This window comes from Camellia sinensis, chromosome 6 (assembly GCF_055761805.1).
Source record: "Camellia sinensis isolate YWXY chromosome 6, ASM5576180v1, whole genome shotgun sequence".
NCBI classification, from domain to species: Eukaryota; Viridiplantae; Streptophyta; class Magnoliopsida; order Ericales; family Theaceae; genus Camellia; species Camellia sinensis.
In genome coordinates, this window is record NC_138966.1 from 204,617,048 (window position 1) to 204,641,930 (window position 24,883).

At 34.5% G+C, this 24,883-nt stretch overlaps 1 protein-coding gene across 1 annotated transcript; it reads right to left on the minus strand.

The window, feature by feature from the left end:
• Window positions 1–16,331: 16,331 nt before the first annotated feature.
• On the minus strand, window positions 16,332–21,460 carry LOC114308645 (putative receptor-like protein kinase At5g18500). The gene is made up of 8 exons (XM_028254301.2): window positions 20,763–21,460; window positions 19,297–19,984; window positions 19,098–19,202; window positions 18,418–18,540; window positions 18,165–18,335; window positions 17,874–18,003; window positions 16,940–17,152; window positions 16,332–16,829 (listed from the first exon to the last, which is right to left on the minus strand). Exons 2-8 carry the CDS (start codon window positions 19,959–19,961, stop codon window positions 16,704–16,706), a joined length of 1,533 nt encoding a protein of 510 aa, XP_028110102.2. The 5' UTR covers window positions 19,962–19,984; window positions 20,763–21,460; the 3' UTR covers window positions 16,332–16,703.
• Window positions 21,461–24,883: the final 3,423 nt, after the last annotated feature.

Genomic DNA, 24,883 nt, shown 5'->3' on the forward strand with positions numbered 1-24,883 from the left:
TAGACCAATTCTTGACTTTAACTCTAACTTGAATTCACAATTAAGAAGATGATTTTCCTACCTTAGGCCTTGAATTCAAGGTGTAGGAGCCTAATTTACAATTCTCCTTCAATTCTTTTTCAAATTCTCCTAAGTTTCAAGCCAAACTTGTTGAGTCAACTCTTTTCTTCCAACTCTCACTCTCTCTCATGGTTTTGGTCTCCAAATGGATGAAGATGATGCATCAAAATGATATAAAATCAATCAATGGCCTAAAGTGCCCACTAAATGGCAATTTTGTAAATAAAAGCCAACTAATGTAATACAACTTTTAATTAATCTAGTTTAATCATTCCAAATCGACTTTCAATTAAACCTGCCATAAAATCACATAAATTCTAACTAGCATAAAACGCTAACCCATTTCTGAATCGGTCGCCGATAAGGCTTTCAATTCGGAATTTGAAATCAAAACATAGACAGATCATTCAGTAACTAAACAGATAGAAATGCAATTCAAATAACGCACTCATGCAATCAGTCCAGAATTTCAGTTTAATCAGTTACTTATCATGCTCAATCATAAATTAGCACTAATCAGAGATGAGGGTTGTCACAGTCTTCCCTCCTTAAAAAGAGTTTGGTCCTCCAAACTCGAATTACCTTTATTTTGGAAGAATACTGGATTCAGGGGGAACAATTCCGGATATCTTTTCATCATATCGTCTTCCCTTTCCCAAGTGGCATAAATGCCACCATGGTTTTGCCAGTCCACTTTCACTAATGGAATTTCTTTGTTCCTCAACTTCTTGATCCGTCAGTTTACAATCTGAATAGGTCGTTCTTTAGAAGTGTAGTCATCACTTAGCACTACATGGGTAGGCTCAATATTATGAAGGGATCCCGAAGATAATCCCCCAACATTGAAATATGGAAGACATTATGCATATGCTCCATTTCAGGAGGAAGCGTTACTTGATACGCCACCGGATTAATCTTTTCAATGATCTCATACGGTCCAACATATCTCGATGCTAGCTTACCCTTGACTCCAAAGCGAGTCTACCCTTTCATTGGTGTCACTTTAACAAAAACATGATCACCCACTTCATATTCGCTGTCTCGCCTTCGGACATCCGCATAACTTTTCTGTCGACTTTGTGCGGTTTTCAGTCTCTGTTGAATCAGTTTCACTTTTTCTGTAGTCTCGTGTACAATCTCGGGCCCAAGCAAAGGCCCATCTCCAACTTCTACCCAGCAGATAGGAGATCGACATTTTCTGCCATATAAAGCCTCGAAAGGTGCCATATCAATGCTCGAGTGAAAGCTGTTGTTGTAGGCAAATTCAGCTAAAGGTAAATGGCTTTCCCAATTTCCTTGGAAATCAAGAACACACATACGCAGTAGATCCTCCAGAGTCTGGATGGTCCTCTCTAACTGGCCATCTGTCTGAGGATAGTATGCACTACTCAGTCTCAGTTCAGTACCCAATGCAGTTTGTAGACTTTGCCAAAATCTCGATATGAATTTCGAATCCCTTTACTGGAGCGAGGTAAACCGACAATGAAATCTATAGTAATATGTTCCTATTTCCACTCCGGTAATGGTAAGGGCTGAAGTAAGCCTGCGGGTCGTTGATGTTCGGCTTTGACTTGTTGTCAATGTAGACATTTCAATACAAACTCGGCAATTTCTTTCTTCATTCCCGGCCACCAGAAATTCAGTTTCAAGTCTTGATACATTTTTGTATTTCCTAGATGGATGGAAAGTTTTGAGTTATGGCCTTCTTGCAAAATTCGTCTTTTTAGTTTAGAATCATTCGGTACACACAACCTTCCCTGAAACTTCAACACATTATTTTCAAATTTGAAGTACGGCCTTGGTTTGGATTCCCGTTCATCAATGATCTTTTTCAGATGGTTATCTTGGTGTTGTTTCTCTTTAATCTCCTCAATAAGTGCTGGTTGAGCAGAAATAACAGCCAATGTTCCACCTTGTTCACGCAAAACAATCTCAACTTCAAATTTTTCAAGGTCACATAGTAATTCTTTCTGTCCGGTGAGTAAACAGGCTAAATTCCCAATTGATTTCTCACTCAATGCATCAGCAATGGTGTTGGCTTTCCCCGGATGGTACAAAATTTGCAAGTCATAGTCTTTTATCAGTTCTAACCATCTCCGCTACCTCATGTTCAACTCTTTCTGTGTAAAGAAATATTTTAAGCTCTTGTGATCGGTGTACACCTCACATGTAGCCCCATATAGGTAGTGGCGCCAAATTTTCAATGCAAAAACCACTGAGGCAAGCTCTAAATCATGAGTAGGGTAATTCTTTTCATACGGTCTCAGTTGTCGGGAAGCATACGCGATAACTTTACCATTCTGCATTAAAACACATCCCAAACCCTTATAAGAAACATCACTGAAAATAGTAAATCCATCCGTACCTGAGGGTAGGGTAAGAATTGGTGCAGTCACAAGTCGAGTCTTTAATTCTTGAAAAACTGATTCTCTTTGATTGGTCCAGTCAAATGATATACCCTTTTGAGTCAACTGAGTCAATGGTAGAGCTATTTTGGAGAAGTTTTTCACAAATCTTCTGTAATACCTGGCTAAGCCTAAGAAACTTTGGACTTCAGTAACATTAGTCGGTCTAGGCCAGTTCACTACTGCTTCAATCTTCTGTGAGTCAACTGAGATGCCATCCTTACTAATTACATGTCCCAAAAACATAACATTATCAAGACAAAATTCACACTTTGTCAGTTTAGCATACAGTTTCTGTTCTCTTAAGGTCTGCAAGGCAATTCTCAAATGACGTTCATGTTCTTCCCTATTCTTGGAATAAATCAAAATGTCATCTATGAAAACAACTACAAATTCAACGAGGAACGATTTAAAATTTTGGTTTATAAGGTCCATAAATGTAGCAGGCGCATTAGTAACTCCGAAAGGCATAACAAGAAATTCATAATGTCCATACCTCGTTCGAAAGACAGTCTTTTCAATGTCCCCTGGTTTGACTTTCAACTGGTGTTATCCAGATCTAAGGTTAATTTTGGAGAAAACGTGGGCACCCTATAACTGGTCGAACAAATCATCAATACGAGGCAATGGATATTTGTTTTTCACTGTTACCTTGTTCAGTTCACAGTAGTCAATGCAGAGTCTTAGTGGGCCGTTTTTCTTTTTCACAAATAAAACTGGTGCGTCCCACGGCGAAGTACTGGGCCTGATGAACTTCTTATCTAACAATTCCTACAGCTAAACTTTTAGTTCTTTCAATTCAGTAGGTGTCATCCTGTAAAGAGCTTTGGAAACTGGTTGTGTACCTGGTAACACTTCAATGGTGAACTCAATCTCCCTATTAATCAAATCCCCTGGCAAATCATCTGGAAAAACATCTGGGAATTCTCTGAGTATAGGAATATTGTCCACGTTAGCTTTAGTAGCAATAGGTACAGTCAATATGCAACATAGATACCCGTTACACCCCTTTTTAATCAATTTAAAAGCTTTCATGGACGAAATTAGATATGGGGGAGGTACTACACCAACTCCGTTAAACACAAATACAGGCAATCCAGGTGGACAAAAAATAACTTGTTTCGTTACACAGTCTATGGTAGCATGATACTTTGTTAACCAGTCCATTCCCAAAATTACATCGAAATGATCAATGTTCAAAAGCAGTAAATCAATATACAAATGCACATCCCCGACAACAATCTCACATACAGGATACATATAAGCACAAGTCATGGATCCCCTAACGGGTGAGGATACAGCTAACAAATAGTTCATGGGTTCCAATGGTCTATTCAATTTTCATGAGAAAGCATGCAAGACAAATGAATGTGTAGACCCCGAATCAATTAGAATATAAGCATTTTGAGCACAAATTAAGAGTATACGTGACACAACTGTCTCGGTATTCTGCACATCTCCCAGCACGAGTGCAAACACCCGGCCTTGCTTAAAGGCTCCTTTCCAGTAGCTTTGGGGTTGGGTTTTGGTGGGGCAATTGATGCTGCGGCACTAGCTGCAACTTTTTTATTGCCTTGAGACGTGGAAGGGCAATCTTTAACCATGTGGCCCACCTTGCCACACCTGTAACAAGCACCATAAATTTTATAACAAACCCCTTTATGCCTTTTTCCACATTCAGAGCAGGGTGGTATGGAACCGCTTCCCTGACTAGAGCTGGTTGTTGACCCTGTATTCTGCTTCTTATTCGATGAGTTATTTCGGCCCTTTTTAAACTTAAAGCCCCGTCTCTTATCGCACCACTCGGTCGCTGGTGTTTCAGTCTGTTTTAATGCTTTGATATTCGACTCAGCTATTATTGCTCGGTCAAGAACATCTACATATTTAAGTAACTTCAGAACATTGATTCGATCAAGTATCTCAACATTAAGGTCGCCTTCAAACTTCCTGGCCTTTTTATAATCAGTGTCCACCATGTGTGGTGCATATCTGGCTAGTTCAGTGAATTTAGATTCATACTCTGCTACCGACATAGTACCTTGTTTCAACTGTTCAAACTCAGTCACTTTGCGGTCTCGGACGCACTGAGGAAAGTATTTTTCAAAAAAGGACTCCTTAAACTGAGCCCAAGTCATAGCATTGTTGGTGTCACGGACAAGCATCCACCACCGTCTTGTCTTTTCTTATAAAGTGAAGGTAGCCAGTAACACCTTGTGTGCTTCAGAACACGGAAACACTTCAAATAGTTTTTCAGTTTCCAGAACCCACGCTTCGGCCTTTAGTGGTTCAAGGCCTCCCTGGAATGATAGTGGTTTCATTTTGCTGAACTTCTTTGTCAGGGAAATTATATCATCATTAATATTTTATTCTGGCTGTAATGAAGGAGGTGGGGGCTGTTGGTTCTGTTGTTGCCTTAGGGCTTTAGTCAACAATTCAACTGTTCTTTCTAACATTGCCATTTTTGCCTCAGATGATTCAGATTCATCGGCATTTCTTGCATTATCCATTTCACTATAGGCAATATGGTAATAATAAACATAGAAAGTTACTGACTTAAGCATATTAGCACATTAGCACATATATTCCTATCATAGCCACACACACTTTCTCATGCTCATGCAATGCCCTAGTCACTTTTCTAGGACATCCTATAGCTCATTTGGACACGTGTATGCAGTATAACAAATGCTTGGTATCGCTCTGATACCACTCTGTCACGACCCAAACCCGCCCCTATGAGTTTAGCACCGTAACCGGCTAGTAATCCGTGATTACCGAAGGCCTACTTAGCAGTAATGACAGTAATACAGAGTAAAGGGGCTGGTGGAAGCCAAAACAGTAAATAAAAGATGCCCAATGAGCTGTAACAATCTGGATGCAAAAAGACTTTTTATAAACATGCCACACCTGATAACCAAAACATATGTACATGCGACATATACACAAACATCCATGTCAAGGACCAAATCCCTAAGTATAACTGTACAGTCAAGTCTTAAACATTTATTACAGGTCAGAAACAAAAAGGTGAAACTGAGACACCCCAAAATAGCCTTAGCTTGAACAGACTTGGAACCTCAAGATGAGGCACGGTGGTTGGCTTGACAAGACGGGAGCTTAACTTGACGCTCCTAGCATCGGTCCGGTGCCTGGACACCTACATATAAATATAAACAGTGAGCTAAAGCCTAGTAAATAACATATGCATAAAGGGGTTAAGAATGAATGTCCTTTCAGTAATCAAACAGTCAATTGTATCAGTTATTCAATCAGTGGCTCATATTTCATGCCATAACAGTCATTTAGGAAACATAATGTCATATGTGGTACATCCAATCGCAAAGCAGTACAGTAGGTCTTAATAGACTGAACAGTCAGTTGATGGCCATCAAACAGTGAACAGTAATGGTCTTAACATTGGAATTGACAGAGATCTCTGTAACAATAGCAGTAACAATAATAGTAGGTTGCTATGGATGCCACAAGCACAGTTTACAAATAGGACAAACATTCATTTATTGAACACTAACATTTCAATAAGCAGTATAGTTGATCATTCAAAAAATAATCATAATTGAACATATCTTTACAACACTGTTACTCACAGATTACTGGGCTACAGATAGGCTAGTTCGCATCCTCGAGTGCCAACCCTACACAGTTGCAGAATGAACACACACTAAGTTACACACTTGGGATTAATAGCTTAGCCCATAAACTTCACTTGGTGTGGTTCTACATCAATATCCTCCTTAAGATGCCTTAAACATGGCCTAGGAATGCCTAGGATGGGATGAGGATGCAAAGATGTACTTTAAAATATTTTTCAAAATTTGCTGAAACCAGGGGTCCACGCTCGAACGTGTCTTTCTACGCTCGAGTGGACATGCAGACAATGGAGCTCCGCTCAAGCGTGACTTCCTTCACTCGAGCGGACTGTAAACTCATGAAAAATTACTAGATGCACGATTTTCACACTCGACAGACGCTCGACCTCCGCTCGAGCGTGAGACTCAGACCCTCGCTCGAGCGTAAATCCTCTCGCCTGAGCGAACTGCAAAACATATGAACTTCTGGGCATATGCATTTCACGCTCGAGCGTGACTTCCTATGCTCGAGCGAAAGTGCATGTACTCAGAGTGTACGCTCGAGCGTGAAGTCCTCCGCTCGAGCATGGATCCAAAATCTGGAATTTTCAGATTGATCCTCAAGCACAAAATTCAACTTCTAAAGCTTCAAACTCGATTCTTTTGGGCTAATTTTTTGGAAAACACTTGAAGACTCATAATACAACATGTTTCAAAGATCAATTTATGAAATCAAGCCCAAAAGTAAGCCAATTGAACTTAAAATTAAGTGTAAATATGAAGAATAATGAAAAACCATACAAGAGCTTTAGTGTTCCAAAACAAGATCAAATGCAATGTTGAGCTCAAAACCATGGTGAATTCATGGACCTGTACCAAAATATGAACATGCATGTAAGAGTTTTCATGAAAACAACCTCAAAATGCAAAAATATGTACATGCATGCATGAATTACTACTCAATTCCACTCTTTAGACCAATTCTTGACTTTAACTCTAAATTTCCATGAAACATGCAAGAGATAACTTGAATTCACAATTAAGAAGATGATTTTCCTACCTTAGGCCTTGAATTCTAGGTGTAGGAGCCTAATGTACAATTCTCCTTTAATTCTTTTTCAAATTCTCCTAAGTTTCAAGCCAAACTTGTTGAGTCAACTCTTTTCTTCCAACTCTCACTCTCTCTCATAGTTTTGGTCTCCAAATGGATGAAGACGATGCATCAAAATTATATAAAATCAATCAATGGCCTAAAGTGCCCACTAAATGGCAATTGTATAAATAAAAGCCAACTAATGTAATACAACTTTTAATTAATCTAGTTTAATCATTCCAAACCGACTTTCAATTAAACCTGCCATAAAATCACATAAATTCTAACTAGCATAAAACGCTAACCCATTTCTGAATCGGTCGCCGATAAGGCTTTCAATTCGGAATTCGAAATCAAAACATGGACAGATCATTCAGTAACCAAACAGATAGAAATGCAATTCAAATAACGCACTCATGCAATCAGTCCAGAATTTCAGCTTAATTCGTTACTTATCATGCTCAATCATAAATTAGCACTAATCAGAGGTGAAGGTTGTCACACAAGTATACAAAAAAATAAAAATAAATAAATAGTCGATAACCAATAAATATAATTTTTGCTACAATTCAATAAATGAACAATTATTTGTAAAATGGTTTCATAGCTAAAAATAAACAATGTACAATACATTTTAAATGAAAAGCTAACAAGATAATTCAAAGTAATTCGTTGTTCAAAATTGATGGTTCGATATTTAGATGGTTCAATGATTTGATTCACAAAACCCAAGTCTTGGTGACTACGGTCACTTAGCCCGTGACAAGGCCTAGAACCACACATAGACCGGTGATAAAGCCCAAAAGAAACTAGTTTCTGTGCCAATAAATAACCCTTATTGGCTAGGGTCCAAATCATAGTCAAACTAGAGTGATGTTCAAAATTCAAACAATACACAACTTTTGAACAAAATATTCGATATTCTCAGAATAAACATTTAGTACAATTTTCATAATAGTTCCATAAAATATTCAAATAATTTTCATAATAATATTCGATGTTATTTTATACTTGACCCATATTTTATTTTAAGAGAACATGAAAGCTATGAATAAATACTTATAATTTCAAACGATTCAATAGGAATAAAAAATGTACCAACAGTGATAGAGGGTTACTTACCTCAAACGCTTAGAAATAATATTCCACCACACTAACTGCAAACACCCAGTTCCACCAATTCAATCACACAAACCTAATAAATAGAACCTCAAATAAATTAATATTTTGATGTCTTTCACACATCAACAAGAACCCACTATATATATATATATATTCTTAAAGTCCAAGAGACACCAAATCAATCCACCCAATTCAGTAGCCAAACACACCTTACCCAATGTACAAAATCCAAAAGTCAAAATACACCCACCCAAAATGCTCCACTGTTTTAACTCTTTACCTAGACCACACTCCACACGTGGGTCTATTCATCAACCTCTCAAACCGAATAGGCACCTACAGGTTACATAAAGCTTCAGCCCTTTTTTTTTTTTCAAGCGAAAATTAATAACTTGGTTGTGATACAAAAATCTTACCCCAGTCAATGGTTAAATACTTGAACCTCTCTTTTTGTCTTTTTCTTCTTTACTTTTTCAAACCCTTGTTGCCTCCAAACTTCCTCACCGTAAATCCCCAGCCTCTGTTTTTATTTTTATTTATTTTTTTCTCCAAGGCTTAAAGCTACAACCTGTGGGCTTATTAACCTAATTTCCCAAGATTACAAAATTATCCATCTAAGTAATAGAAATTATAATGTCATCTCATAACTAATTCTTTGATATTAATAAATTACCCATATAAATTAATTTAATTACTAATCTATCCAAAAATAATTATATACAAAACTTGGGTTTTACAGATGCAGTACATAGTCCATCTTATTTTTGCATTGGTCACATAAACAGACCATGTTCATCAGTGTGACAGTAAGCATCTCCAAAGGGATAGTTAAAAAAGGCTTGTTAGGCATTTTAGCCAATGTAACTCTAATTTTGAGCTCCAATAGGCTGGCTATTGGACTAGCTACTTTATCATCCTACTTTTTTGGCGGCTACAATTGAAGAGCCCCAAAGGCTCTCCAAACAAATATGTATGTATATATCCTGGATTTTTGTATATTTTTGTCTTGGATTTGAGATTTTATATTTTTTATATATGTATATGTGTATGTAGCAATTTTATATGTTCTTTCAATTTTGTTTGATGAATTACAGAAAAACTTATTTTGTATTTTTTTTTCCTCCTCATTCTACAGGTTTTGTATGTTTGTATGGGCAAATTTATGATTATTGCAAATTTATATTAGTAAAATATCAGCAATTAGTATTTTTTGTTTTAAAAATTAATTAAGTTAGTTTGAATTATTAGGTAAAATAAAGAGTGTGGTTGGAGAACACAATAGCTAAAGTAATTAAGTAAAATAAAGAGTGTACTTTTTTCGTACTTTAACTAGTGAAAAGTAGAGAGTGTGGTTGGAGTTGCTCAACCTCTTCCTTTGATGGCTTATGCTATTGTCAAAACCTTTCAAACATTGTTAAACTGTTCATGAAATTGGAAGGGATTTATTTCAATTATGAGTCCGTCATACTATTTCCTTGCACCGATAGGGTCTTTTCATCTTGTTGTACACGTCTGATTTCATATTGTTGTTTATGGTTGTGGTGTTTGTTGTTTTCCTTGTTTTTATTTTTTTTTTTATTTTTTTGTTTTTCTCTAGACTAACAAGAATGCAATAAAGTTTAAAACGAAACCGTTAGAGTACATGGACCTTATGTGAAGGGTGTACGAAAAAGCTATGGCAACTGGAAAATATGTATGGACACCAAGTGCATCTTTCGAACCTGTCGCAACAGAGGACGGTCCTTTGCCCGTGGATTAAAAAGATTGCGAGGACAGCAGCCATTTGCCCTCTTTCCAGCCTGTCGAGCAGAGTGAACACACTGTCCACCACACTTCCGCGCAAGAGGAGGACACGCCGATCACCATACATGCTGCGTCGTCAACAATTCATGCTGATGACACACCTACAAGTGACAGGAGCAAACGCAAATTCAGTGGCACAACACACCTACATCGAAAAAAATGACAGAGTGAGGAGCTTCGCTGTTGGCGAGTAGCATGGAAAACCTTGTGTCTTCAGTTAAATTACAACAATGAAAAGTTCGAGTGCATCATGATTATGGAGATTTGATGCAAGAGCTCGTTGGCAAGTGTATGGCAAGGTTGTACTCCCTGCAAGGGCTGGATCTGCAAGACCTGCTAATTGTTTTTGGTTTGACGCTAATGGACAACCTAGAAAATCAAGCCATATTGTTGCAGATTTCGACGGACGAGGCGGTCATTAGTTGGCTACGAATGAAGAAGTCCCAAAATATGGGTGGCCCATCAACGCCAATGCATGGCTCCGGAATGGGTGGCTGGTTTTGAGGACTTCAGTGACCTCATTGGGTTAATGTTTCATGAAACAAACTGTCCTGTATTTGTTTTCTATCATGTTACTACTTGCTTTGTTTTTTGTAATTTTTTTTCCCTTCCAAAAAACTGTGACAATGTGCATGGAGATATTATTATAACCATTATCACAAAGTCCCTCGAAATACATCAATACTTTCGGGATGTTTATGAATCTATGAGTTATTTAACCAGCACCAAGGCCGGTTTGAAGATGGTGTTAGTATGTCCAAACGAGTCTTCTTATTGTTATGCGATGCTTTTCGGAGTTTTGGGTTGACAGTGCCACAGCGGGAGGATGGCGTTCCGCTGGAAGAGAAGGTAGCCATTTTCATTTGTGCGTTGCAGGGAATGTCTTGGAGAAATTTGCAAGAACGGTTCCAACACTCAAAGGAAACATTGTCATGCAATTTCCATGAGGTTATGCAATCTATGATACCATTCATATCGATTCATAGTATGAGTCTTACGCCGGAGCAAGTCCAACAAGGGAGCGATCCACATTTACGGTCGCAACAGCTGTACCGGCCATTCAAGATGAGACCTTCCAAAAATTTTGGTGAATACAGTGTCGAACTAAACCCTAATTTTTTTATTTACTTTTTCAAAAAATGTTGCATTGCGTAGGACTGCATCGATGCACTAGACGGCACGCACATGATGGCTCGTGTCTCGCAAGAGTACGCCACTTCTTACTATGGCTGGAAAGGCGTGCCAACGCAGAATATAATTGTCGTATGTGACTTCAATTTGTGCTTCACGTTTGTGTCAGCTAGTTGGGACGGGAGCATGCACGACAGTAAGGTATTGCACTATGTCACAACCGAGCCTAAATATCACTTCCCCCACCCCGCGCCTGGTAAAAAATATTAAACATTTAATAAAAAAAAATTATTTAAAAAAATAAGCCGACAAATTACGAAATCATACTTGCTCTCGTACCAAAAATTGATAAAATTACTCTTTCCAATTGTTGATTGGAAAGTAATTGAATATTCATTCATAAAAATAAAGAAATAAAAAATCTTATTGACATATTTGTAAAGTATATGATTTCATATTTTTGTAAAGTGTACACTTTATTCATGTATATTATTCAATACAATGAATAACATTTCAAAGCTGTAATACACAAAAAATTCGTAACGGTTGAAAGTACTTTTACTATACAATTTGTTGAGTGTAGTGATGAAAGTGCAATGTAACTTTTTTTTCCTCAAATAATTGCCTTTACTAATGGCCACATATATTGCTTGCATGTACCGAAGATATTTGTGTCAAAATTTCTTCATCATCATCATATTAGAAGTAACAACAGTGAATATATCAAAATTTCGATCCATATATTTGTGTTATTGGTAGCGTTTCATAATGTTTATGTTTTTTGTTTATGTATAAAAAAATAGTATAAACTGGTTTTTGTTTATTTTTCCCTAAACATAAACTACAAACGCGTTTGGTTTGAACAAATTGTTTGAAAAATTTTAAAAACATAAACTCCAGGGATATATTTGTTCAGGCCTAAAATATTATTTATTTTTAATTATTTTTGATAATGGGATCGTAGACATTATCATTGGAAAAAAAATTAACTAAAAAAAATTAATTGACAAAAAATTAATTGGAAAAAATAATTGAAAAAAACAATTTATTGAAAAAAAATGCAATTGAAAAGAAAATTAATTGAAAAAAAAAATAATTGAGAAACAAAATAATTGAAAAAATAAATTATTTGAAAAATCATTATTTGAAAATCAAAATTAATTGAAACAACAAAATTTTGTTAGTCAAAATTTTAAATTTTTATTTAAAAACTAACGTAAACTCATTTTTTACGTTTACGTTTTTTTCTCAAATTTACAAACTGACAACCATTTATAAACCAAAAAAACATTTTCAAACAAATTTTTATGCCAATTTTTTTAAAATTTTGTAAATATAAACTGCAAACTGAAAACAAAATGGTTACCAAACAGGGCACAATGAAAATATTTTTGTGTTTCTTGCTGGAAAATACTATGTGGTGGGTAGCAGCTATAGCAACAAGACAGGGTACCTAGCCCCGTACAAGAGGTATAGATATCACTAAAATGCCCATCGGAATCAAACACCACAGAATGAGTTCGAACGGTTCAACAAGGCCCATTCGTCATTGCGTAGTTGTATCGAGCGGACATTTAGTGCTTAGAAGTTGAGGTGGGGGGCGTTGCAGAATATGCCGAAATTGAGTTTTTCTAATCAGGTGACCTTTGTATGTGCGTTGATGGTGTTACATAACTTCATACGCCGGCACAATGAAATTGATGAGGTCACGCTGCCTATCCCAAACAACGACGATTACGTGGCCCTAGAAATGTCTGACCACGACGAATACACACAGGTTGCCAATGTGATGGAGGAAGAGGACTCAGACCCGACAATGGCCGCTGTAAGAGCGAACATTACGTACCAACTCGGACGGAGTGAATATTTTAAACAATATTGTTGGTTAATTTTTGAATATGTGTAACCGAGATTCAGATTTATATTATCATACATTTGTAAACACGTGAATTTTTTAATATTTTGATGTCTTTCGTAAAATAGATTCTGAAAAAAATTTACTTTTTAAGGAAGTATGTTCAATAATTAACATATAAAATACCTGAAGGAAGTATGTCCAATAATTTTTTAATTTTAAGCAATATTTTTTTTTAAGATGCACCTTCCACAAACAAAAATGTGCTGAAAATATTTTTAAAAATTAATAACACAAAAATTACGCAAAATATATTCAATAATTTTTTTTTGTTTGGTATTTTTGGTAGTTAGTGAATTTTTAGCAAATTTTCTTCACAAACTTTATACTTTTTTATGTCTTTTTATGTTAGATATGTCTACAAATTAAAAAAAAAAAATTGTTCAAAAAAATTTAAAAAAAAAATTGTTTAACAAGCATGGTTTTTTTTTTTATTTATAAAAATAAATAAATATCAACAATAATTATGCTGTCGTTCAATAACAAAACCAGCTAAGAAAAAAAAAAAAACATTTAACAAAACACAACACTGTTCATCACTGTTCCACTCCATTTCCCATTGTCCAATTGCGTGGAACAATGGGAGCCACGAAAACCCATGCAGGGTAACCAACATGAGTTCATGATCTTCTCCTTGATGATCCTCCTTCAGTTCCTCCTCGCAACGGTTGAAATCTGCAGTTGCAAATCTAACGGTTTAAAATATATATATATATATATATGAAATTGAAATTTCAGAAAATTCCCGCCCGTTGCTATACATACAGATCTGCAACGCAAAGGCTCTTGACACATTTGACCTCACTCTCACTCAGCCTCACCCTCATCCCTTCTCCTCCACCGAACCCACCCTCACCGGCGACCCACTCCCAACAACGCCGAGAAGCTCCTGAAACCCAACCGATCTGCTTCGCAAACCAAAGCCCTCACGCTCTTCTCCTCCACCTCACCGAACCCGTCTCACCGGCGACCTTTTTGACGGAGACTTACTCCCCAAACCTAACCCATTGCTTTGCCCTCATTCTCTCTGCCCTCACTTCACAAACCAGAGTTCCCTTGTGAGCAAACCAGCCTCTGTAGCTTCAATCATAGCAGCTCATAAATGAAAGTTTTCGAAAAGTGTTGCTGAAACTGTTGCTGTTCGAGTTGCTGAAAATGGTTGAAAATGGTTGCTGAAAATGGTTGCTCATAACTGATTTTTTTTTTGTTTGTTGATGCTGTTATGGCATAAGATGTATTTAGGTGACAATGTACATTTAGTAATGTTGTTGATGCTGTTATGGCATAAGATGGACACCCAAAAATTTTCAGGTTTCTTGATGCAAATTGTACTCATTATTTTCTTATTGATCTGTAATACGTGGTAATAAACTGAGTTCTGAGTTTGTAAGTTTTGGGTTAAATCACATCCAAGTTTTGATACAAGAGTTGTTTGCTATTTAACTACTTCTGTAAGTGATAATTTGGTGGTGAACTTGCTTCAAAGTGTATGATAAATTAGTTATGTTATCTATTGATAAGGATGATTTGGAAACTTAATTAGCTTTGAATTTCTGGGTCTATCCAAAAACAGTATCTAGAGTGATTCCTAAACCCTTATTCACTTCCTATCTCCAACATTAAATGGGTTTTACGACAGATTGCAAGAAGAAATTGCAAGTGGAGGAAATTTTGCATACTCCAAACCTCAAATCATTTATGCCAAAATGATGCCCTTTTGTGGTGGAAGCTCTACTATAATTTGTATGCAAAAAATTGATCTTCCACAATCCAGATCCACTTGCTACTTGTAATGAAACATATTATGCTATCAACTCCGTTGGTGAACCATTAATAACTATAATATTTTGTTAGTCACTTGTGAAATAGAAATAAAAGAGAGTAAGAACATGCAGTTACTACTCAAGTGGATTCATTACCTTTTACGCAAGGACAGTTTCATTCCAGAACTTATACAAGCAACTAACAGATGCTTTTAGTGAATTAAACCCATTAATTACAGAGAGTTCTGGTTGACCATTAAAACGTCTATAAGCAACAGATGCTTATGGTTTGCAAAGCAGAGAAAATGAGGAATGGAGCAGTGCTTTGGGTTTCGAAGTGGGTCGTCGTCGTTGGGAGTGGGTCGCCATAAGGAGTATGTCGCCGGTTGCCAGTGAGGCTGGGTTCAGTGGAGAAGGGATGAGGGTGAGGCTGAGTGAGAGTGAGAGTGAGGTAAAATGTGTGGAGAGCCTCTGCCGTTGTAACTCTATATGTATAGCAGCAGGCGGAAATTATTTGAAATTTCAATTTCATATATATATATTTTTTAAACCGTTGGATCTGCAATGGCTGAGGATCTGAAAGAGGATCCTCAAGGAGAGGATTTGAACTCAACCAGCATGCACGTTTTTGTCTCTTCCTATTGCTGTGTCAGGAGTAGGAAGGATAAAAGAGTAATTTTGATAGTTTCTATAATATTTTATTACATATTTTTTCGTAAAACATCAAAAAGTTAATCGAAATACACATTTTTTTTTTGTCTACATTTTTTATCAAAAAGTCAAAAAGTACACTTATTTAGAATCCCACAAACCATCCCTTAATTCCCATAGGTTTTTGGAACCAAACAATTAAAATGTGAAAAGGAAAGAGTCATGCATGTGGAGCCATATTTAAAAAAATTTTGTTTACATATAATAAGACAATTAATCATATATGAATGAACATAAATGTATTATGCCGTCCAAAATTGAAAATGTTGGTTAAACTCCAAAGACTTGGGAGGCGTACACAACAATTCAGAAGACTTAGGTTTCTGATGGCACTGTACCAACAACCTGCCATATAAAACATTGACTAACAAGGTTTGAGTTGTCTAGACAGATGAAAGTAACAGCTGGAATTGCCCTTGAGATGTTCAGTTTATGGCCAACAATGAAGAATCTAGGTCAAGATTATAGCACATTTTCAGACCAAACTAGTTCTTTGAACGGAGTTGTTTGCATAAGATGCATTCACATTTTCAGAATGTGGAGTACTAAAAAACAATCACGGTGAGACATCATGAGGTGAGACCCACATGTGGTATTTACATGTGGATCCTACCCCTTATCTCACATTTATGTTTGTTTTTGTGTTCTAATTATGTGTTCTTAGAGTTGTCCATAGACATAGGGTGAAGACATTATTATCAGCTTTACATTGTATTCAAAAGAACTTCAAATGCAATCACAAAATAAAATCCTTTGCCTTCACTTCACAGCAATGGCAATTGATTAACAATCCTCAATGTGAACACTACAATGATCTATATGAAATGGTGAAAACAAAAAAATATATAAAACCACAAAGACCTGTACTGTACAAGACTATCAATCATAGGCTATTTGTTATACTGCAATCTTCATACACAACATAGTAATCTTCCCTCCAACATCTACAAAGTAGGAAATAAGGAACCAAATGACAAAATGCCATCGTTTAATACCTCAGCCTCCGCTGCTTGCCTTGATCTCGAATGGATGAACTCAGAAGACCAAAAGAATGTGGGAATCACCCCTTTGCAAATGCTGTGCTCAAAATCTATAAATGTTTTGCATGCTTGATTACGCCCTGTGGTTTCTTCTGCTGTCGGACCTCATAACTGGAATGTCACTCTTATCTGTGTCAGAGTTCTCCACTTGAGATTCACCTTCTCTGGTTCCAGCATGGTTCCTTCGCTGTCTTCGATCCTGAAAGTCCAACCATGTTAAAAAATTTAAGTTAGTATCACAAAATGACCTTTGAAGTTTCAAACAAATCAAAATGGTACTATTTTGTACTCGAAATATCAGAATCAAACCTCTCGTGGTATGGGATATTCCTCCGATTCAAGCATGCGGACAACTTGACCCATCTTTGGTCTCTTGTCAGAATCTGGGTCGACACACCTCAAAGCTGTCAAAAGGGCTCGTTTAAGGGCACTTGTAGAGGGCTTGGTCTCAATGGTCGGGTCAACCACCTCTTCAGAGCGCCTGCTGCCAACCATGATTTTGAGCCAGTCAACCAGATTTACCTTCAAGAACCATCAAATTCAATAATAAGGAAAACTAAGCCACCTGATGGTGTAATCACTACTAGGATAAAACCACCATGTTTTGAGTTGAACAATCAAGCTTAAACTAGCACATTGGTCTTAGCCCCACCATTACCTTTTCAACATTCCAAAAAGCGAATGAAAGGTCTCTATATTCATAATTATTTTAGATAGCTTGATATTGATTTAAATGGAAACCAAATTCGATTGTTAACTTACCTTCCTTAATAAGTGCATACAATAAAAAAGAAGAAATTGCAACAAAAATGAAATTCCAGATGAGCAGTACCAATGGGGAATAATAATATTTAAAAATTAAAAAAACTATGGTCCTAGGATATGCTGGTAAACATTAAATACACCAGAAGCACTGCTTAAAGTAAACTGAATGTGGTTGGAATATGCAATTATATGAATGCTATAATCATATAACGTGCCAATATTATTATTAGAATATGTCATTCATGCTTGCATTTCTTTACATTTAACTTGCTCGCAAACACCTTTGCTTTTTTGTTTTGTTTTGTTTTTGTCTTTTTGTTTTTGATTCAGAACACTTCTAAGTATTAATTTATGTGAATGTAGCAGATCAGTTGAAGATAAAACATGTATGAGTAAAAACATGAGAAGAATAAATTTTGTCAATGCCTTTGCAAAAATTTATTAAAGTACTTGTTTCAAGAAATCAATGTTTGCATACCTCATGTGCTGGACGACTATAATCCACTGGATCTCTTCCAGTAATTGCTTCCAAGAGCACAACCCCAAAACTGTAAACATCACTCTTCTCGTTTAAAAGACCACTATTTGCATATTCTGGTGCCACATATCTGTAGAATTTTAAAAATAACAAAAAAAGAAAAAGAAAAAGAAAAAAGGTTATTCCCCAACTAATGGCACTATCTATACAAGTGCTTCCAAGGTCTTTTTCAATACTTACAAACAAAAGCACTATGAAAAGAAAAAGAATAGCCTCATAAAAGATACTCACCCAAAGGTACCCATAACTCTGGTTGTAATATGACTCTTTCCGGCACCCATCAATTTTGCTAGCCCAAAATCAGATATTTTAGCATTGAAGTTGTCATCAAGCAATATATTACTCGACTTAATGTCTCGATGCACCACTTTCGGCTCAATTGCTTCATGCAAGTAGGAAAGCCTGCAACAGGTATATCATGTGTAAAACAGAAAATGAAGCCTAGGAAAAATTTAGATTATTCAGATTAAGAGAAAGTACTTACGCCTTAGCAGTGCCAAGGAGAACTTTCATGCGGGCCTCCCAAGTAAGATATCCATGCTGATGCATCGCTCCATGAAGCCATTGCTCTAAATTTCCATTGTTGACATACTCATATACCAACATCCTGAAATTTAATAGAAGAATTGGAAGGGAAGTAAGTCCAAACACTACACTCACAAGCACTTTCGGCAACTTTATTTACATAAATAAACACTTCCATATATATTCAATAGCAAGAAGTTAACAAATCAATCCATTACATATCTAACTATCTAAGTAACTACGGTAACAAAAAAGGATAGAATTTGCAGGAATAGTTGTTGCTCCATTAACTAATTTATAGAAGAGTCCTGCTAATAACAGCTCTAAAAAATTTCTATACAATTTTTACAAATCCAAAAAAATTATAATCCCAATATAATTTTCACATATCCCAAAACTCTTTTATAAATTTCTATAAAATTTTAACACACTTTTTCAACACTAACAACAGCCCTAAGGGCTGTTTTAGCATTTACCTTTCATAGAATATCGTTATGCAACAATTAGGCAAGTTATGTCATACTTATGGAAAAGTATCTGCAGAAGTCAATTTATCAGTTTTTCTGTTTCTCATCTACAACTAAAGTTCCATCTATTTATAATATAGAGAGAGGTTAAAGGAATATGTATGGTTGGTACCTGTGAGTTCCTTCAATACAGTAACCCAGAAGCCGAACTAAGTTTTTATGCCGCACATGACCAATAGCCTCAACTTCCACCCTGAATTCCTTCTCTGCTTGTCCTCTATAAGTAACATAATAACAAGCACTACATAAGTTACATAGCTAATAGCTATAGAGAGTCATGTATCAACTAAATTAAACCTGTGAAAACTTACAAATTGTTGAGGAGCTTCTTAACAGCCACGGGGCTGCCATTGACCAGATGGCCCTGATAAACAACTCCATACCCACCCTCACCTATAACATTTTCTTTCGAAAATCTGTTTGTTGCAATATCTAGGTCCCTTAATGTAAACCAATGACCCCATCCAAGGTGAGAGAATTCGGGCAGACCAGATAGAGGGGAAGGGGCAGTTACAGGATGCGAAGAAGGTCTGAACACATTAACTTGCCTGGTACTCCCTTTTTCTCCCAATTGAGAATTGTCATCTTCTTTCTCTAAATGATTAAATGAGCCCGATTGACTACTATTATCTGCATTTTTTGTCTTCTCTACGTTTGAATGCATCAGAAGCTTGTCGGAATCCTTGTCGCTGAACTTATCATGAAGGGTGAGGAAATCACCATCAGGAGGAATAAAATTGTGAGCCGAATTTTGATCAACCCTTATCTCTTTGATCTCCTTTGACACGGTTGGGATTTGGCTAACAGGAAGATTTTCATTAGCCCGTCTACCCTTCTTTCGTGAAGTAAGATAAAACGATAGCATCAAAAGGATAATTACAATGAACATCCCCACGAAGATCGCCATTAAAACCCACACTTTAAGATGGAAAATCTGTGTTTGCTTTGATAATTCGCTTTTGAGATCGGATGCCATGTTTTTTTACAACACCAAGATGACTGCAAGGTGACAAATAAGAGAATTCAGAATGCAATTCCAAATATAAACAAGCATATGTTACATATAAATTAAATATGAATTCTGTAATGACTTCAATTTCCAGAATTCTTATTTTCTACCACGTTTCCATCAGCAGACAGTACAATCCAATCAATTACATCTGAGTATGAATGCCTAATACGTTTTACATCAAATACACTGCAACCTAACCAATTGGTCCACCATTTAAAAAGACCCACGAAAGTATAGAGTAAATGTGAAAGTAACAATCCACATGTCACACAACAAAAAAAATTGAGAGAGAGAGAGAGAGAGACCAAACTGATAAAGCAAGAAGACCCATTTCGATCTTCGAAAGATGAAACAATAGATACACACATAAACTGAAGGAAAAGGAAGAAAAAATCACAATTTTTTTCTATCAGTTTTTGCAGCTTCCAAGCTTCAGAAACCAAATCAATAACCAAAAAGAACCATGTCGAGGCCGGAATCCTGATACTCAATTTGTTTATGAGAAAACGAGGCCGAAAATCAAAGTTGATTGCGAATGATGTGAAGAGAATCCAGAAGAAATTAGACAAATTGTGGAGTAAAAATGAGGTATCAACAGACCGGATTAAGGAAGAAAACATGTAATGTAACCCATTAGTTTCCATATACAAACATGACAAGTTAAAAATTTTCCAATTTCGAGTAATAACATTGTAAAACCCTGAAAACTTAAATGAGCATAAGCTATATGTACACAACAACATGTATCAAAGTTTCTCATTTTACCTGTAACTCTGAGATGAGATTTAGGAAAAGCAGCCTCCACAAAGCTCCTTCACACCCACCACCCTCGAAGACAATGAATCAAAACTCTAAAATCCTAGATCTATTCTTTATAGGAGAAGCCCCAAAACCCATTTGAAAATGAACCCATTGAAACACCTACTACAAATCATCCCCATTGTCAAGAATTCCCGATATGTAGGCAGCTTTGCTTTGTGGGATTAACTTTCTTTTCTGGGTCTTCACTAAACCCCAAATCCCAAATGTGTATATCTCATCTCATCTCATCTTATGTTGCTTGCTTTAAAGGACCCTCTTAAAAAGCCCCTTAATAAAATAAAAGAGAAGAGAAGAGATGACAAGAGAGAACTTTCTCCTTGTTTTTGCGGTGTAGTTGGAATTGGAAGGGAATTGAAGCAAACTCACAATAATAAAAGCACATGGAATTCTGGGATGGCTGTGCTGTGTGTGAAATGGGGTGGTGGTGGGGATAGGAGTTCTATATAACATATAGTAATGTTAAGTGACATGAAGAAAAAAAAAAAAACAAAACAAAACAAAAATGATTATGAAATATTTTTTATGGTTAGATTACATATGTAAAAAATATCACACATTAATTAATGGATAAAAAATTTTCATAAAATATTTTATGATATTTTTTTGATTATCCTTAATATTATTCTATAACCTAACAAGGCAAGGACTCATCAGTGGTAGGTAATGCATTTACATACAGAGTAAAAGAAAAGCATGAAAATTGCAATTCTTTTTTTTTTTTTTTATAGTAATTTTTTTATGTGCTTTCAAAAAATTGAGAAGGTAGAGACCGTGACTGATTATCAGAAAACTTCATTACAATAACAATTATTCCACACCTTTTTTCATTGTCATTTTTTATTTTGTAACTCACAATTTTCTAAGCTCAAGTTTTTAGTCAAACATAATTTTGAAAGGATCTTGTTGTTAACGATTATTTTATGATTATTGGTTAATGAAATTTAAAATAATTATACATTTTTATGACATATAAACTAACAAAACATGTATAATTCTTTTAAGTTTCTTAATAAATATCCATATGATATTCTTTAATAAAATTTATTTTAAAATAAAAGATCTTACCAACAAGTGTTATTAGGTCACAATAAAAATTAAAAAATTAAAAAAGAAGAAGAAAAAAATATTATAAAACACTTTTCACTAGTTTTAAAAACAAAATTATATATTCGGCATGAAAATGAGTTTTGTAAAATATATATATATATAATATTTTAAAATATTTTGGTTTGTGTTCTAAAGATATATGCTAAAAAAAATAATAATAATAATAATAATATATGCATTAATTAATATACTAATTAATGTACCAACTGATGATATGACATAATTTAAGATATTTTTAGTATTTGTAATGTGATTAATGAGTGAAGTTAATAATAATGTCATAACTAGTGTTGGTATATTAATTGGTACATATAATATCATCATAAAAAAAAATCATAAAAAAGAAAAACGAGTAGCTGTAATTATGATTATAGGCATAGGTGCAAGTAATTGGTGTGATTGAAGGCCTATTTGGGGAACAAGGATGTAAGTTAAGTCAAAAGCAAGTTTTTTTTTTTTTTTTTTTTTTTGAGTAAAAAATCATTTTTGAGAAGTTGAAAATAAACCAAAATACCCTCATCTAATGTGATACCAAAATATGAAAAATATTCTCTTATAATGATAAAATTGTAATTTCACAAAATTACATGAGATAATATGATAAATTTTTTTATTTGTCTAGTGATGTGACAATATAAACAAATGATATTAAAAAAAAATAAAAAGTAACATTTTTCTATCTTACCAAATAATTTTGTGAATAAGCCCAAAAACTTAAAAAAATAATTTATATCCAAGATTTCAAAATAGGAAATGCAAATGCAGTGTTGAAAGGTCAAATGAGCAGACTGGATGCCACATTAGCCCCAAAAAAACCAAGTAGTTAGAACCCCCCCCAATTTATGGTTACTTTGAAATTCATGAGCACTGTAATTTACTTCCTCCTTGAGCTTTGTGAATTCTTCAAAAATATTAAATATTAATTGATGAATTGGGATATGTGGGTCAGGTAGGTTGGAGAGTCAAAAGAAACAGACTGGATAGTATACCAGTTCTGTGATGGTCATAATTACCCTTGTTTCCATCTGAAATTATAAGAATACCCTTTTATATTTCCCTTTGAAATTACAAAAATGTCGTCTCTCTTTTTTGTTTAGTGTGTTTGTGGGAACAGCAAATGGATCAGTACATTGTATTATCAACAATGATTCATCCCACTAAAAATATCACCACTAATGCATTAAAAAAGTAAAAAAAAAAAAAAAAAAACAACTCCAAGACCAAAACATCACATCATTAATGACGGGACCCACTGCCACCTAATTAGTGGGAGCACTAATTAGTGCTCCCAAGTATTTTTCTTATATTATAGAATAATGCTTGGAATCCCTTTTTGGGGTCGCCCCTCACCCCCTTTGTCACGTGACGGGTGGTGATTGGAAGAGCAGGAAAAAAAAGAAAAAGAAAAAGAAAAAGAAAATGTAACCAATGAGAGAGAGAGGGGGGTTAAAGAGGGTGGCGGAAAAAGAGAGAATGAATCATTGTTGTATATTACATAGGAATGAGGAGGCATACCCAAAAACTGCTGAAACCAGTCTGCAAATGTAGTTTATGTTCCAATATGTCAACAGTGTCAAAACAGCTAAGCATGATATGTATAATAATTGAGTTCCTCAGAAATAGAGGTGTAGAAAGGAATGATAAAGGTAAGGGTAACCAACAAACAGAGATAGGTCAAAGAGAAAGCAAGCCCCCCACCTTTACAGTCATTATTTTACTGTATTTTCATATTTGAGTTGAGACATGTAAACTTATTATAATGCAACTTGTAATGCTTTTTATATGTGGTTGCTTCTATTTACACCCTAAAAACAATTCTTTACATGACCATTTGACCATGTGCACTCAAGTTTAGGGGCACTTGAGTGTATTTTTTTTGTGATAACAGTGTATTTTTTTATATATAAATATATTTTTAAAAAAATTTAAATGTATTTTCCAAAAAAATATGTTCAGTTTAAAAATAAATAAATAAATAAATTTTAGCATGAATAACTAGAACTCACAATTTGATGGTTCCAATTGACTCTGTTTGGTTTAGTTTTAGAATTATGATTTGAATGTGAAGTTATAATTTAAGTGTGAAATTGTGAGTTGAGTTTTGAAAAGAAAAAATTTATTTGATTATGAGTTTTGAAAAAAATTAAATTGAATTTTAAATTTTGAAAAAAGTTTTAAGTCGTATTTTAAGTTTTGAGTTGTATTTTGAAATTTTTTGGATTTATTTTTTTAAAATATTAAAAATGCTTAAGAAAATTTTATTTTTTTTATTTTAAATATATAATTTTTATTTAAATTTTTTTGTTTTAAATATTTTATTTTATTTTATTTTGTAAATATTTAGTATTTTAAATTCAAAACACAACTCTGCACTCAAATCGTAACAAAACACATAATTCAAAATTTAATTTAAAAATTATTTTCAAAACTTATAACCAAACACATAACTCAAACTCCACATTATTTTCAAAACTCTACACTCAAATTGTAATTAAACAAATAATACAAAAATTAAAATATTAAAAATATATTCATAAAATAAAATAAAATATTTAAAATAAAAAATATAAAAATATTTAAAATAAAAATTATATATTTAAAATAAAAAAAATTAAAATTTTTAATATTTAAAATATTTAAAAAATATAGAACACAAATGTATGAAATATAGTGCACATTAAAATAAATAAATAAATATTTAAAATATAAAATATTTATCCTAAAAAATAAAATAAAGAAATTTTTTAAATATTAAATAAAATAAAATTAAGAAAAATTTTAAATATTAAAAAAAATTAAATCCAAAAAATTTCAAAATATAATTCAAAACTCTTTTTAAAACTTATAACCAAACAAATTTTTTCTTCTCAAAACTCATAACTTAAAACACGACTCCACACTCAAATCATGATTCTAAAAATAATTTTAAAAAATAAAATAAAAATATTTTAAATTTT

Bases quoted from the DNA above. Each gene is read 5' to 3' on its own strand.
- LOC114308645 (XM_028254301.2), bottom strand. From the start codon at position 19,961: ATGGCATCCGATCTCAAAAGCGAATTATCAAAGCAAACACAGATTTTC. The intron at 19,203-19,296 runs GTAAGTTTTCAC...TGTTACTTATAG, and splicing joins AAGAAGCTCCTCAACAATTT to AGGACAAGCAGAGAAGGAAT. The intron at 18,541-19,097 runs GTACCAACCATA...ATTAAATTTCAG, and splicing joins TGTATTGAAGGAACTCACAG to GATGTTGGTATATGAGTATG.